The sequence below is a fragment of the Dermacentor andersoni genome, chromosome 1 (assembly GCF_023375885.2).
Source record: "Dermacentor andersoni chromosome 1, qqDerAnde1_hic_scaffold, whole genome shotgun sequence".
NCBI lineage: Eukaryota > Metazoa > Arthropoda > Arachnida > Ixodida > Ixodidae > Dermacentor > Dermacentor andersoni.
In genome coordinates this window covers 71130911-71146840 of record NC_092814.1, presented here as the reverse complement: position 1 = coordinate 71146840, position 15930 = coordinate 71130911, and the positions used below count along the sequence as shown (strand labels likewise).

At 45.2% G+C, this 15930-nt stretch overlaps 1 protein-coding gene across 1 annotated transcript in view; it reads left to right on the top strand.

Moving 5' to 3' along the window:
- The window catches only part of LOC126543091 (A.superbus venom factor 1-like), a 97997-nt gene that overhangs the window by 51984 nt on the left and 30083 nt on the right, over nucleotides 1-15930 (top strand). The window contains exons 21-25 of the mRNA XM_050190227.2: nucleotides 4511-4680; nucleotides 5007-5165; nucleotides 8580-8687; nucleotides 9554-9623; nucleotides 10774-10843. Coding sequence (XP_050046184.2) covers nucleotides 4511-4680; nucleotides 5007-5165; nucleotides 8580-8687; nucleotides 9554-9623; nucleotides 10774-10843 — 577 coding nt within the window. The remainder of the gene's footprint in view (nucleotides 1-4510; nucleotides 4681-5006; nucleotides 5166-8579; nucleotides 8688-9553; nucleotides 9624-10773; nucleotides 10844-15930) is intronic.

Here is a 15930-nt window from a genome sequence, read left to right as displayed (position 1 = left end):
TGGAATGCTTCCACTGTGACGACTAGGATTTGGTTTCCGGGTCGTACTTGTACACCCAAGACTCGTCACCAGTGATTATGGTGTTCATGAAGTCGGGGTCACTGTTTGTGGAATCCAGCATGTCCTGTGAGACTTCTACAGAAAGTTGCTTTTGCTCCACCGTGAGCAACTTCGGCACGAATTTTGCCGCAACTCTCTTCATGGCCAAATATTCGGTCATAATGGAATGTGCAAAAAAAGTGATGATGCCCACCTCTTCCGCATTTTCTCGGATAGTCACACCACGGTCCCGCATCACCACAGCGTTCACTTCGGCAATGACCTGGTCATTACTGCATGTTGATGGCCGACCGGAGCGTGGCTCGCCCTCCACCGATGTGCGGCCCACTTTAAACCGGGTGTACCACTCCTTAATCTGTGTGCTGCTCATAGCATCGTCATCGAAAGCAGTCTGAATCTTCCGAATGGTTTCCACTTGGCTGTCGCCCAGTTTCTGGCAAAATTTGATGCAGTAGCGCTGCTCCAGTCGCTCCGCCATTTTCCTTGCAATAAAAAACCGACGAGAGCACTGCGCACTACCTCACTCAAACGTTGCGTCCCAGTCACTGACGCTATCGGCAGGCGGGAAACAATTCACGCATGCGCACGAAGGTTCAAGGTCGGCTGATGCAAACGTGTTTGTTTCATATCCATAAGTTGTTCGCAAAAAAAAATAATAATAAGGTCGGATACTTTTCCAACAGATCTCGTACTTACGCTGACCTTCTGTTTCTTTTCAAACTCATTCACGGTATCCTCACCTGCCCCGAACTGCTCCCCTATATAATGTTTAGTATTCTGCGCGAGAACATCAGAAAAGATAGACATTTCCATGTTCCTGCCTGTCATCACCAACACCCAACCGATTTATAACGCTTATTTTCATAATCTCAATATATTTCATAACTCGCTCTCATTGTTTTTGCCGAGCTTTGCGAAGTTGTGTCATAGCTTCACACATTGTTAAACTGCCTTTCATCTCCTCTTTATTTTGTATTCGCTTTGTGCGTTGTAATGTGTACGCTCTTGTCTTCATAGATTTTTTTTATTCATTGTGCATTTTTTGTAATTCCCCTGCTGTTTTTTGTTTTTGTTTTTATTTTTACTGTGTGAGTGCATCAGCACTAATACCTTAGGATTGTTCCTGGGCACGGTAAATAAATGATTTACTATTAAAGGGAAGCTGAAGAGTTTTCCAGAAAAAATGAGTGAAGAGCTGTACATAATGGTTTTCAACCCTCCGAATCCGAATATCGCATCGAAATTGAGCGAAAGAAAGCGCAAACAGATTTTATTTCGACGAAAGGTACAGCAGCAGACTCGGCCAGCTCGCACACCTCGTTTCCTCCTGTGATTGGTCGGGCGCCTCGTGACATCAACATCGGTGTTCGTCCGGACCGGCCACTGCCGCCACACATGAAGCACGGTGCAAGGCGGTTTGGCGCTGTGGTTTGGTGAGACGGTAATGGTAAATTTCGAGAGCTTGCGTTTCTCTGAGAAGTTCGGCGTTGCTCCTATACATGCATACGTAGCCGGTCTCTCCATGAAGCAAAATATGCTGGCAGCAAACAGTACCTTTGACGCGAACGAAAGCGAAGTGCTAGCATCTGCTCGTGTTAGAAATGTTCTTTGGTGAGTATGTTTTTTGCAAAGCTGTGTTCAGCGATCCGGTGAGTTCGTTTCCGGGCAAACAATTGTACTGTTATGTTCCTGCATGCTTCCTCGTGGAACGTAAGGAGGGATGCGATCGTCGGCATTTGTGCGCTGCCCCAAAGCTGTCGGCAATATACACAGACGGTCTACATGCGGAAAAAGTTTTCCGGCTCTTGTACGTGTAGTGACCTTCATCAGCGCGTCATCTGCACGCTACTCGAAACCGGAGCCGTAAAGGCGGTGAATTCCGCCGGCTACGTGCGACGGCCGGTTTCTCTCTGCATGCGAGAGAAGAGGAAGCGCAGCGTCCTGGCGTGCGCCGGCTTTCAAACACATGCAAACTTTGCACTTGCACTGCGTTATGGTAGCTGCATGTAGGCTGTTTCACAACACACGTGCGAATAGAAAATTAACGGCGGTTTGCAACGAAACCTGCGTCAAGGGTGGGAGATAAACATGCACTTTCCGTTCAGCGTGCTAACACGAAGGAACTAGCAGTAAATCAAAACCCAGGTTTGGACGAGTTCGTGTATTCATAAGGTTTTCCAAGACCACTTACCATCCGTCCACCCGCACCTTTGTGCGCTTGTTGCCCCGACCTTTTCGCGCTGCGTTTAGAAAGCCTGCTAGCAGGAAGTCCTACTCTCACTCATTCACTCCTTATTGATAAACTCTGGTAGTAATCGTCGTGACGGAAGTGGTTAGGGCACAGCACTGTTGTTCTTGAGCGCTTGAAGTTGTTTCGCTTCACAGCAGCCTCCCACTTAGCTGAAAGCTTCTTGTCTTGCAGGAACTAATGGAACATCGGAACATCGTCGCGGCCGCTGGTGTTCGTGCAAGCGTAGGCTGCACAGAACGCCGGCATGATCGGCCTACAAGTTCAATTGATGTTGCGCACGTCAACTACCACTTCTATATACACAGAAATAAAGGAATGTAGGGTCGAGCGAAGCAGATTAGGACGGCACGCACGCAGAAATAAGCCCGGTCAGGCACGGTCGCGGAGACTGCGAAGGAGGGGAACACCAGTGCTGACGTCACTACGCCGCGGTTTCCGGTCTCCGCTCGCATCGTCAGCGTCAAAAGCAGCGCGCTGCGCTCGACGGGGGGCGGAGCGACAGCGAAATTCTAACCAGCGATTATGTCGTTCCTAAGCGAAAAATCCCGCCCAAAATTTTACGTGCATGGTTTATAAGGTTCCCGCATCCGTATATGACCGTCTTATAGAATTCGACAGGCTCTTTAGCTTCCCTTTAAGGCGGAAGCCTTAGATGGTTCATGGGACGAAATATCCTGCGTTCGGCTTTACGCCGTCCGGCGTTATGGCACCAAAATTCATAGAAGTTAAACCATCGACCTTTGGTGGGAGTCGAACCCACCCGCTACCTGTGGTGTTAAGGCAAAGTTAATTAAGGCACTAGAACCCAGAACCTTTGGTGGGAGTCGAACACTCGATCTTTAGGTCGATCAAAAATCAATGGCACAAAAATTGACATGGCGACCATTGCTGGTCGAATCCAGGACCATTTGTGGGAGTCGAATCCTCGGCCTTGGGTAGGACCAAAATTCAATGGCACCAAAATTTATGGTCGCACCAACGACCATTGGCTCGAACCCACGACCTGTAGGGCTAATTAAGCCAATGCAAATTAATGTACATTCAATTAAGACATAGTTAATTAAAGCACTCGATCCCACAACCTTTGGTGGGAGTCGCACTCTCAACCTTTGGTGGTAGTGGAATTCACTTGGAGGTATGGGTGAACCGGCGATATCTCCAAGTTTAATTCTACTTGACATCGTGAAGGTCGACAGTCGAACCCACGACTTTGGTGGAAGTTGAACACTCGACCTCTGGTAGGAGTCGAGCCCACGACCTTTGTTGTTCATTAAGGTGAAGTTGATTAAAGCACTCGAACCCACGACCTTTAGTGTGAGAAAAGAATAGGAAGTGACAACGCATTAGGATGAACATGTCGAGTAATGTAACGAATGTGTCGTGAGCGGGCAGGCTTTCGCCTTCATCCTCTTTAGCGTATGCTAAAGTGACTGTCAACTTTTAGCAGTAGTAGTAGTAGTAGTAGTAGTAGTAGTAGTAGTAGTAGTAGTAGTAGTAGTGTTGTTGCTGTTGTTTGCAAGTGCCATATTCAGAAAATATTATTGTTCTTTATACGAGACAAAACAGTTCACAACACATTGCAACAGCTCAACGTTACCAACAGCTTCAAAAAACGTTGAAGGCTATTTAATCATCTAAGTTAAATAATGGCCTTCATGGAGCCTAAAGCCTGAACCTTTAATGGAATTCCACAGCGAGCTTCTTCCCACTTTAATAATGCTCTCAGCAAAAAAAGCTAACATCATGACAGCAGCGTTGTCGATACTTACGGTAACATGTCAAAAGTTAGGAGGAGAAATGTCAGGAATGACAGCGTCAGGTTATGTGGTCACGTGCTTAGTTTTTTATTCTTTTTGCTCGGTTGAAGCACCAGGTTCACCGTATTGGTTGGCTAAACGAGCTTTGGGGCGAAGCGTGCTTAAACAAATTTGCATATAGCCTCGCAGCCCACTTGTTCGTTTTAAGGATGTAGTCGCGACTCCAGAATGCAAAGGCTAAATATGCTAATATCCCTACTTCTATTCCTGTGAGTTTTCCTTGTCTAGACCTACGTGGTCGCCTTTAATGTTACAATGAATTATTCGCTGTCTGCTTTATTTCATTTTATTTTTCAATCTCATGTGCAGAAAGCACGTTCCTGTGCTTCACAATGACTGCGTTTTGAATTTCTGGTAATTACTAGGCTCTTTTTCTATTTAGACACAGGTGAAAGTCACGTACCAGAGAAAAACGAAGTCTTGTCCGCTCAGGCGACATCTTACGCTATCATGACGTTCATAAAGGAACGGAAAGATAGCGGTTACATCAAAAGTTTTGTACAGTGGCTAAGCAAGAGGATGAGCCCCAGGGGATCTCTGCAATCCTCGCAGGTACGCCGCCCATATCTTCACAGCTCCCGAACAGAAACCGTCGGCAAGGAACACACTAAGCATCACTTAGTGCGGCGGCAACTACCAGTATTAAACCTCATTTCCTTCAGGATTTTCCTTCCAAAGTAGTAACTTTGAAAACCGCTTCAGCAGCAGTGAATAGTGCATATTGTATATTGTAGGTGCTGTCAACACATGTATACAAGTGCTTGTATGCTTGTATACTTGTATACAAGTGCTGACCGCAGTGTTCTTCTTGAAATACATTTTTTGTCAAAGTGCGTAGGCAGTTAAGTGAACCGTTCTTTTTTTTCACTTTTTTACAGGATACTGTGATGGCTCTCCAAGCCCTCGCTAAGTACGCTGTCTTCGCCAAAGAAAACATCCTTGACTTGACATGTGAGGTCAAATTAAGTAACAACAGGGATTTCAATGCGAATGTAAGGATCAAGCGAGACAATGCCACCATCCTTAACAAGATCGAGGTTAGTTTAACGCAATAAGTAGTTGCCAAAAGCTGTCGACAAAGCCTGTGTGCGGACTCCCGAGCTAGACGTTCGATAAGACTATTTTATTTCGCCTGGAACGTGCACAGCACATTATGATTGCTGAACGTCCTTACAGCAGCAGTAACCGAACCGGCAAGGCGAAATGACTGTACCAACTCAAAGTCAAGCCGAGCGATGGAAAACATGCGAAAAAATGGAGAAGAGGTGAAACAAGGCGAAGTGCCTTTGGCAGGCTGGGCCGAAGTTACGATAAGTGAACCTGTAACTTTTTCACGGCCACCTTGACCAAGAATGATTCAGACACTGAAACGTCAATCCAGCCACCTGACGCACTTCATACTATTTGGTTATATTTCTTAAACACTGCTGCAGCACAAGGCAGGTTTCGTATACTGTCAGAATTATTGCGCAAAGAACACCTTGCCTGTACACGGACTATAAGCATTCCTATTTGTTAAGTGGTCACTGCAAGCCCGCGTAGATATCCCACCCAGCAAGCCACACTTTTGAGACTGCCTTTAGGGAAATTTACGAGCCAACGGGAGGGAAGCAGTCGAGCCATTCGCCGCAACCAGCTGAGCGCGTCTGGTCTGATGGCGTTGCCTGATCATGAACCCTGCGAGGTTCGCCTTGTTCTTTGGCTGCGCCTGCTTGAATATTGGTTATGCCTGTTAATTGCTTAAGTTGGCATTTTGTCGGTACAAGTCTTCGTGCAAAGAGGATAGCAAAATTCCTGACTAAATTATCGTGTGTAACCATGTGGCGCTCGATAATTTGAGTTTTATTATTTAGTTATTTCATATTTCGTCAATATATATTCTCTCTCAACTTTCGACTAGACATGCATTCGCATTTAGTGCTCACACTTCCTGCTTGGACTTTTCATTCTTAATAGAACACCTCTTGATAAAACGTAGTCTACTAGCCCTTTATTTATTATAAAAAATCTTATTGCTGCTTTTTCAACTGCCAAATGCCCATCGATCTCTTACTTGCACATTTCTAAGAAAAGCTAAATTGACCAGATTGGCAATGCCTCCTTACACGCAAGGATTCTTCTTGTCACCCCTGCTTTCTAAGATAACCGGCAGTATAATCCCTACCCCGTTCCCTCACTGACACTACTAAAGACCCCTTTTTGAAATTTCCGACATCCCTTACTATACTATACACGCCCCCTTATTCTCCTCTCTCATTCAGAGTGGGTGAGAGTGAGCTCTGTAAACGCTGTCAAGGAAAGCACTTGCCGCCCTGCCGAAGGCAAGTCCCTTTGTCAAAACGCTGGTTCCAGCGACATTCCTTGTTCAACTCCTGTTGATCACTTCAGAGGCTGCTTTGTGTCGCTTAGGCTCATTTTCCTTTCTAGAAACGAACGGTTGCCGAACTGCCACACGTACGTACCCGCGGCCGGGACGAAATCCTATTTGCTGAACGAGCACTGTGTAAAGCAGGAATTAGATTTTATTTCAGTGTGACTGTCAAGATAAGCTCGGCATAAACTCCATGCTGAAATCGTCGAAAATGATCGCGAAGTCTACATTCAGGGAAAATAAGAAAGTGGCTGCCTCTTATGTTATAAGCGTAGTTTTGCTTGGAGCTGGTGTAAATAAAGCGGGCGTAAATAAGCGACGAAATCTTGCAAGAAATAAGTGAACACTTGTAGGCGCGCTCGACCACATTGTAGAGAACCCCATTTTAAAGCTGCAATACTTGATAAAATGCTCGCTTCTACTGTCTTTTTTTTTTCTGGAAAGAAAATCGGAATTCACCAAAATTGCTGCAGTTTAATATGATGCCTCGTTCAAGGTAGGTAATTAATCATTCGTTCCACGTCTACAGCAGTATAAATGAGTGAATTCCGTTTCCATTCATCCATACAGCCATCCACGTCTCTATCTAGCTAATAGAAAACAAGGCTATAGCAAAAACCGATATTGCCGTTCGAACCGTGCTGACCGCGAAGCAGGAACCATATTTTGTAAGAACTGTTTTCCTCCGAATCTATTCTTTTGATATCATATATTCCCCTGTGAGTGGCCAATCTCACCGATACCGGAAACGAGGTTTGGTGCTTGCCAATGCAGAAGGCGAAAAAGAATGCAAGAAGGAAAGAATCGGCATAACACACGGCGCCAGGGGGCAATACTTTGTAACAATTCGACCATGGATGAAAATAAATGGCTGGCTAAAAGAACACGAATATCCGCACCTCAAAAGCGGGAACGTAGAATGGAGGAGGAGGTCAAGAAAGTTGGCAACCAAGTACTGGGCAATTGAAAGTGCGAATAGACAACCAGGAGTCATCAAAAAGAACGTGAGAGAAACAGCGACAGTAATTTGGACGCGAAGGATCGAAACAAGAAAGACTAAGGAAATTTACAAGAATAGCAAGAAAGGTATTGGAAGAGAAAATCTGTGCGAAAGCACAACGGGAAGTGTCTTGCTATTTGAGGCGCGAGCTGGCTGCCTAAGGACAAAAACATGTCGGAGCAAAGATTCGTAACAAGATGAGGAATTTGTCTGCTGCCGCAAAAATCCGGAGACCACTCAGCACATCTTAGTGGAATGTGAAGGTACTCGCCCAGCGAGACCCGTAGGTAGCGTATACCTCCCAGAAGCGCTGGGATTTAAAGTGGATGAAACTATTAACTGGTCAGTAGTCAAGAAAAGCAAGAGACGTTTACAGTATTGGGGAAGAAGGGCAGGGAAGATATTGATAGCGCTGTATCCGTTACAGGCATAAATAGCGGTACAAGGTAGATATATTCGTTTTAAGGAAGAGACAAAGATTAAGACGATGTAGAGAAAACGCTGAAGTTATAAGCATGTATATGATTATAACCAGACTTGACTAAGTTGCAAGATTTAATTCGCTCACGACTTGTCAACTAACCTTATTATTATTTTGGGGGACTTTTACAGTGTTTTCGATGTTCGTTGGTGTTTTTCATTGCAGCTGCCTTATGTCCTCCTAATTTGTACTAATGCTTTCTCTGTAATAATTGTGACTTATTTATCTTGTATATTACCTATGTTTCACTGTATTATAACTTTTGTTACATTCTCTTTTTTTAATATGATGTACAAACTATGACCAGTGCCTGTGATCGCCCCCCTCCCCCCCGCATTTAATACCCTCGTAATGAGGGCCTCTGGGGGTATTTTTTAATAAATAAATAATAAACAAATATATTACCTTGTTAGCTTTCACCTTGTTCTCGTTTTGCTCATCGTCTTGAATTTCCACCTTCCGCCTTCCCCCTGTTTTCCCTTATTAGCTAAGCCGCCTATGTGACTACTCCTAAAGGGGATGCCAATAAATCATCATTATCATCATCTATTTTTGCTCGTCTAGAACGTCATAACTTTAAATGGTAAATTCTCTTTTAGATTACTCGTCCAGGAGAGAAGATATTTGTCAATGTCAAAGGATCTGGCACCGGCATTTTGTATTTTAACTACACTTACAACGCCCAAGTGCCTGATGACATTTGCAAGGTATTTGCTTTCCCTTATCGGTCTATCCATTTTCTTCAGGTTACGCATAACAGGAAAACTAAATGAAGTTCGGAAATGTTTTGGACTACCTTCTGTCGGTGTAAATGTGTCATGTAATTTGCTTTGCAAACTCTCATCTGCAGTGATCATACGACAATCGAAAACTTTTCAACGCATTGCACTGAATTTTCTTCAGTGTCATCAAACATTCGTTCTTTGATACATTTCTTTTTATAACTACTACAGAACTAATGTAGAAAAGGAGAGCGCATCATAATTGTGTATTTCGAGCATAAATAATCTATGTATTCTAAGTTTAAACTGGACCAATGTATACGTCAAAGTCGACACAATTCGAAACAAGAATGAAGAATAAGTCACTGAGGCAGAATTTGGAATACTTCAATATATTGCATCATTATTGTCGCCTTCGGCAATGAAAGCCTTGAAACTCTTCAGCACATCTAATATAAAAGATTTTTATGAATTATGGCCCTGCATAAAAATATTTATGCAGGGCCATAATTCATGGTATCATTATGGTTAGTGCAAAAGCAGCAGCAGAATTGGTGCTGAATTGGCAAAGATTTTATTTCGTAAGACCTGTTTATCATTGACCGGCTGCCTTCGCTAATAAAATATCGAACATCAGCGTTTCCTGGGGCCTCCTTTTACGAATAATTCTAATGTAGCAACTTTTTTGTGTATATCATCAGTGCATCCTAACACATACACCAGTGCTGTTTGTATTAACTATTTGACGCCCCTCCTGCAAGGGCCCATACCTTGGGCCTGCAGTACTGTAAGTTAGTATATGCTTCAGGTGAAATCACTAACATTAACTTTATTTGTGCTGTCCATTTCAGTTCAACATCACGGCGAACTTTGAAGAGAAGCAACTAAGCCAAGCTGAAATACTGACGCGAATTTCTCGTAGTAAGTATTCCTGGAAAACATGTATTATTCAACTTGTCCAGCAGATAAGCCAACTCGCCGTCCCAGAGAAGGAGGAAAAGCAGACTTCGCATGTTCTCAAAACAGGAAAGTGACCGAAACTATCCGTGGTTCTTGAATCGGTGACATGCAGCAAGTGTTTTAAGGAAGCTGAGGCCATGAGCTCAGTGCTACAGACTTGCCTCTCGTCCAATTAAGGAGCAATGGTTTCGGAAACGGCGAAACAGCTCACCTAGCGTAGGGCCGCGATTTTGTAGGAGCTAGTGCCTTCCGCTAGAGTCTATGCCACACTTATCATCCACCGTTCACGGCCGGCTGATCTCATTCATAACGCGGGAGGAGCAGGTTTAGGTCAGGCTACTTTGTGCTCGCGAGAAGATAGTGGCTTCTTTGGTCATCGATCTTAGGCTAGATATGGCGCACTTTTGTTAGATGATACCGTGAAGCTGGATCAAATTATCTGTCAGCAAAACAACTAGACAAAGACGAAAAAGGAGAGACTGTATTTACAAATAGCTTTCCATTACAGGCTCTACTTAGCATTCGAAATCCCCTCCTAAGATCGGAGGCGCAACAAAGGATTTTTATTGATACTGTAGCTGGCAATTTCTTTCCAATTTGTAAGAATATCCAAACATTCTTAAACTCACTGTAAACGGGAGTCGTTAAGAACGACAAAGCACATCGCCATTGTACCTTGTTAAATTACCATAGCTCGAAATGAATTTCACCATCTAATATGGTACAGGCATTCCTCTACATGGACATCTGTGCAGTAGTGCCGGCGTTGCCTCGGAAATGTTGACGGAGCAAGAGTTACTCGTAATTTTGGGTATGCAACTTAGCTAATACTGCTAACCGTAATTCACCTGTAAGTTTCTACGAACTACGAATCTTACACCAGTAACATTCATTGACATCCGAATAATACATGACGGTGACATAAACCAAAAATTTTACACTTTATTTTTTATTTTTTGTCGCCTGTGCTATTTCCGGTCTACATAGATCAGACGCGGTTGTGGCCTCAGACATTTTTGGACGGCTTACAAAGTGCAGACAGGGCGTGAATGCCGTCTCTTTCATTAATTCTTTTGGCATGTATTCACAAACAATGTGCTCTGTGTTTTAGGCACCCAAAAAAAAGACGTGCGCCCTAAGAGCAACCTGAAGCCCAACTATCACATGGAGGTCTGCGCAAGGTGAGATCTTCAACTTCTCCGATTACTGCAGTCAATTATTCGATGACTACAGTTATGCATAAACAATTTCACAAAATTCCATTTCATGATACAGAAAGCAAGGCCCCCTTTTTTATCATTTCGTGATAAAAACAGCTTCGCTAGCATTAAGTATAAACACATATACGCAGGAAAGCAAGTAGATGTTGCCGCTAAAGTAATGCACCAAGCGATGGCAATCTTCAGACAGGCTTCAGATGATCGCGTCGTATGGATTGTGACCTAAGTAGTAAAATAAATCCCAAACGAGAATTGATGGTGCACGATACATGCTAAGTCGTTCAATGTAAATATATCTGCTTGACGGCTACAGGTTACGGCGAGCAACCCACACAGAATGACGGTGGCAAAAGAAGTCTTATTTTAAAACCTCGCGATTCGCGCATAAGTGTCTGGCCTTTAGTAAAGAAGCGCTCTCACGGCAACGCGTTACACACATTTCCTAACAGTTATAACACTGGTTGGTGGTGACCGCCCATACTCTATATTAGGGCGAAGGCCTTATATGGCTAATGGGACGATAATTTGACCGTTCGGCGTCATGGCAGCAAAATTCAATGGCACCGAAATTGGGGTCGAACCCTCGACTGTTGGTGGGGCTCAAACGCACGACCTTTGATTTAATTAGGACAAAGTGGATTAAGATGGACGTAATTAATCCTCTCGAACTTACGGCCTCTGGTAGGAGTCGAACGCGCAACTTTTGGTGTTAACGAGGGCGAAGTTAAGTAAGGCACAGTCAACTACGGTAGAGTTAAGTCATTCGAACCCAGGACCTTTGGGGGAAGAAAACAAGTAATATGAAGAAATAACGCATTCGAATGAGAATGTCAAGTAATGTATGTCTTCGTGAGTGCGCAGGCTTTCGCCTTCATCCTTTTTAGCGTATGCTAAAGTGACTGTCGACGTCTTTATATTTGTTCAGCTTTATTCGTTGAAATTTGTCATCTTGTTCTTTCTTTCCTCTTTCCTTCGCTTCTTCCTAGCTTACATTTCTGCGCTTCTCCCTCCTTCTCATTTCTGAAGTACTCTTCAGAAATTTGTGTGTGCCTTGTGTCTCTACCAGCGGCAGTAGCCAGCCTGCTCCTTGCTTTCTGTTTCCTCTCTTTCAAGTGCATATGCTTTGAAACCAAACAATAAATAATAATTATTTTGCATTCACGAAGAAAAATAATCTGATGATATAGCTTTTCCAAGTTCACTGCTATAGTGACAGCTGCTTTCAAGTATGGAAATACGTTCAAGCTGATGTTTATCATGGAATATATCTTTTCCCGGCTGCGAAAAAAAAAATGCCAGCGTGCACAGAACAATTCACGACACGAGCGCTTCAATTCAACATCTCCCGTTTAGAGTAACCTATTACTCGCACTGTCATGGCACACCTTCTGATATCGTTTTTCAATGACCAACAGCTGCAACATCTGCTAAAATTTCACTCCTGCGCAACTATTGACTCAAATATTGTTTTCTGTCTATTCCGATAGAGGTGAAATGCAAAAACTCTCGTGCTTCCTGCTCGATAGGGTGGACTATAAAGAATCCACCTATAGCCCTCTTCCACAACGGCGCGTCCCTCAGCACCCACTCTGTAGTTTCGTAATGTTAAACTCCACAATTTAGTAACAAAGTTTCGTTTTTTTACTGAAAATCCTTTTGGCGATCCGCAGTTTGGGCCGGTAAAATGCACCCTTGCTGTCATTTTCGGTATCATTAAGAGAGAGAGAGAGAAAAAAAACAAGGGTAGGAAAGGCAGGGAGGTTAACCGGAAAAGCATCCAGTTTGCTACCCTACACTGGGGGTGCGGGAAAGGGGAATATAAAGAGGAAGAAAGGGAGAGAGTAAGCACTGAGTACGGTGTGGGAGGGACACCATACACAAAGACACTATAAACGGTCTCTTAAGCCGGTGCACTTCAAGTACTGCACTAGTGCACGAATCGCTTTTCGAGCCAGTGACGGGTGTGGCCACGGTCCGAGTATCTTCGACTCGGTGAACGGTCTCGAGTACAGTCGGCGTAAAGTTGCCCGCAGAGAGAGGCGTTGGACATCGTAGCGAGGGCAGGTACACAATAGGTGCTCAATGGTCTCTTCGCACCCACAGGAGTCGCACATCGGGCTCTCGGCCATTCCCATACGGTTGGAGTATGCGTTCGTGAACGCTACTCCCAGCCACAAGCGACACAACAAGGTTGTTTCGCCGCGGGAAAGGCTAGATGGCAGTTGTAGCCGTAGCATGGGGTTCAGTTTACGTAATCTGCAATTGAAGGCACTTGAAATCCAGAGATCTTGTGACTTCTTGCGAGCAAATAGGCGAAGTTCTCTGGCAGCGTCCGACCTCGCCAAAGGTGTTGGGCGCGTCTTGGTATCTTCGTGGGCACACCGGGCAGCCTTGTCAGCTAGGTTGTTGCCGACGATGCCACAGTGAGCAGGAATCCACTGAAATATAATGTGGTGTCCTCTTTCCAGAGCATGGTGGTGCAGTTCCCTGATGTCAGATGTCATCTGCTCGTAAGTTCTGTGACGTAATGCAGACTTGATGCTGTGAAGGGCTGCCTTAGAGTCACAAAATACGACCCATTTCTCTGTTGGCTCTTCGGTGATGTACATCATAGCGACATGGAGAGCTGCAAGTTCTGCCGATGTAGATGTAGTCGTGTGCGATAATTTGAATTTAACTGTAACGTTCTTGGCTGGAACGACGAATGCGGCAGTTGAGCTGGTAGGTGAAGTCGAACCATCGGTATATATTTATATATGAATGTGGTCATGATACCTCTGGTGCAGTAATAGGAGCGTAAGTTGCTTCAGAGCCGGCGCTGGATGATTGAACTTTTTTGTAATTCCAGGAATAGTAAAATTCACTTGAGGCTGTCGCAGGCACCACAGGGGAGAGGAAGGCTTCACCGCCGGTGTAAAAGATGCCGGTATGCACTCTTGATGAGCGCTAATCACTCGTGAAAAGGTCGCTTGAGGTCTCTCGGCTGGTGGGGAGGCCAAATGATGGTCGGGGATCCTTGACAGATGGCGAATGTGCGCTCTGAGAGAGTCGACAGCTACATGTGTCTAGATTATATGGTCTCCCGCGATGGCGATTGTTGCTGCTGTTGAGGTGCACCGAGGCAGCCCTAAACACGTGCGTAGGGCTTGACCTTGTATGCTCTCCAAGGCGTGAAAGTTCATCGTGATGCATTTGTCAACACTGGTAGGCTGTAACGTAGGAGTCCGAGAAACAAAACCCTGTACAGCTGCAACATAGAATGGACTGGTGTACCCCAGTTTTTCCCGCAGAGAAATTTGAAGACCTGAGCAATAGCGACTAGCTTCTTCTTCAGATAGACGCAGTGAGGGCTCCACGAGAGGTTGCGGTCAATGATGACGCCCAGAAAGCGATGCGTCTTAACATAGGATACAGCTTGGCCATTGATGGTAACAGGATACAATGACATTTGTTTGCGCGTAAAACCAAGTAATGCGCACTTTTCAGTAGACACACTGAGGCCTTCTTCTCGGAGATAAGACGCCGTCATGGTTGCCGCCCGCTGAAGCCTGGCTCTTAGCTGAGGGCGAGTCACCGCAGAGGCCCAGATGCAAATGTCGTCGGCGTATATTGAAACATGTACTGTCTGCGGTAGGTAATCCGCTAGTCCTACCAGGACGAGATTGAACAAAATAGGGCTCAACACTCCACCCTGCGGCACACCACGGCAGATGTAATGGTCTGAAGTTGGGCCGTCTTCAGTCTGTAAGAAAAACGCCTCTCAGTCAAATAGTCCCAGATCCATTTATATATCCGGCCACCAACTCCAACAGCCTCAAGTGAGTTCAATATGGCCTCATGGGCGACGTTGTCGTATGCTCCTTTTATATCTAGAAAAAGTGCCGCAGATAGGCACTTGAGGCTTTTTTTTATTTCGGACCCATGTAACGATGTCAATGATGTTGTCGATGGACCTGCGACCTCGACGAAAGCCTGTCATGGCGTCCGGATAGATGTTGAATCGTTCTAGGTATCATTCCAAGCGAGCAAGAATCATTCTTTCCATCACTTTGCCGACGCAGCTCGAAAGCGCAATCGGACGATATGATGAGATCTCAAGCGGAGACTTTCCAGGCTTCAGAATGGGGATCAAGCGGCACGATTTCCATTGTTTAGGAACGGCGCCGTTCTACCAAGGCTCATTGTAGTAGTTGAGCAGCTCAACACGTGCGTCATGTCCAAGGTGGCATAGGGCAGCATACGTGATGCCATCAGGTCCTGGTGACGAAGAACGCCTGCAGGTCGCCAACGCAGCATCGAGTTCTTTGAGTGAAAATAGCACCTTCATTTCTGGTACACGCGCCTCAGGGATCTCATTCAATGCTGCGTCAGTAATGATGGCCACGGACCCAGCAACCCGTGCACAGAACTCTTCAGCCACTTGAAGTTCCGAGCGGAGTTGGTAGAGGGCCAGAGAAGCGAAGGGCTTCCTTTGATGCGGAGATGAGCGAAGACCCCTAACCGTTCTCCATATGTGCGAGAGCGATTTTCGGGGATCAAGTGACTGACAGAAAGTTTACCAGCGCTTATCTTCCAATTTATCCATGCGACGCTGGACTTTCTTTTGTATGCGTCGTGAAGCCCTCAGATCCAAGACGGACTTCGTGCGCCGATACCTCCTCTCCGCCTGTCGGCGTGCCGCACGCAGCCTCTCCCGTTCCATGTCCAAGTCTGTTCGCCTTGCTGACCTTGTAAGCGAGCAGATGGATGTTTTCAATGCCTCTGCGATTGCTTCTTCGATAGTGTGTGAAAGGCCTTCTCGACAGGTGTCATCCATATCCTTCTTAAACTTTGACCAATCAACTGTATGCAAGACAGTAGAGGAGCGTTGCTCAACTCCTCTAATCTTTATGTATGTTGGAATATGGTCGCTTCCATGTGTTTCTATGTCCGTAAACCATTGGACGCTCGAGGCAAAGCACCGTGACACCAAAGTTAAGTCCAAGCAGCTACTATAGCTCGTGCCTCGCAGAAATGTAGGGCTGCCGTCATTCACACAGCACAAATCA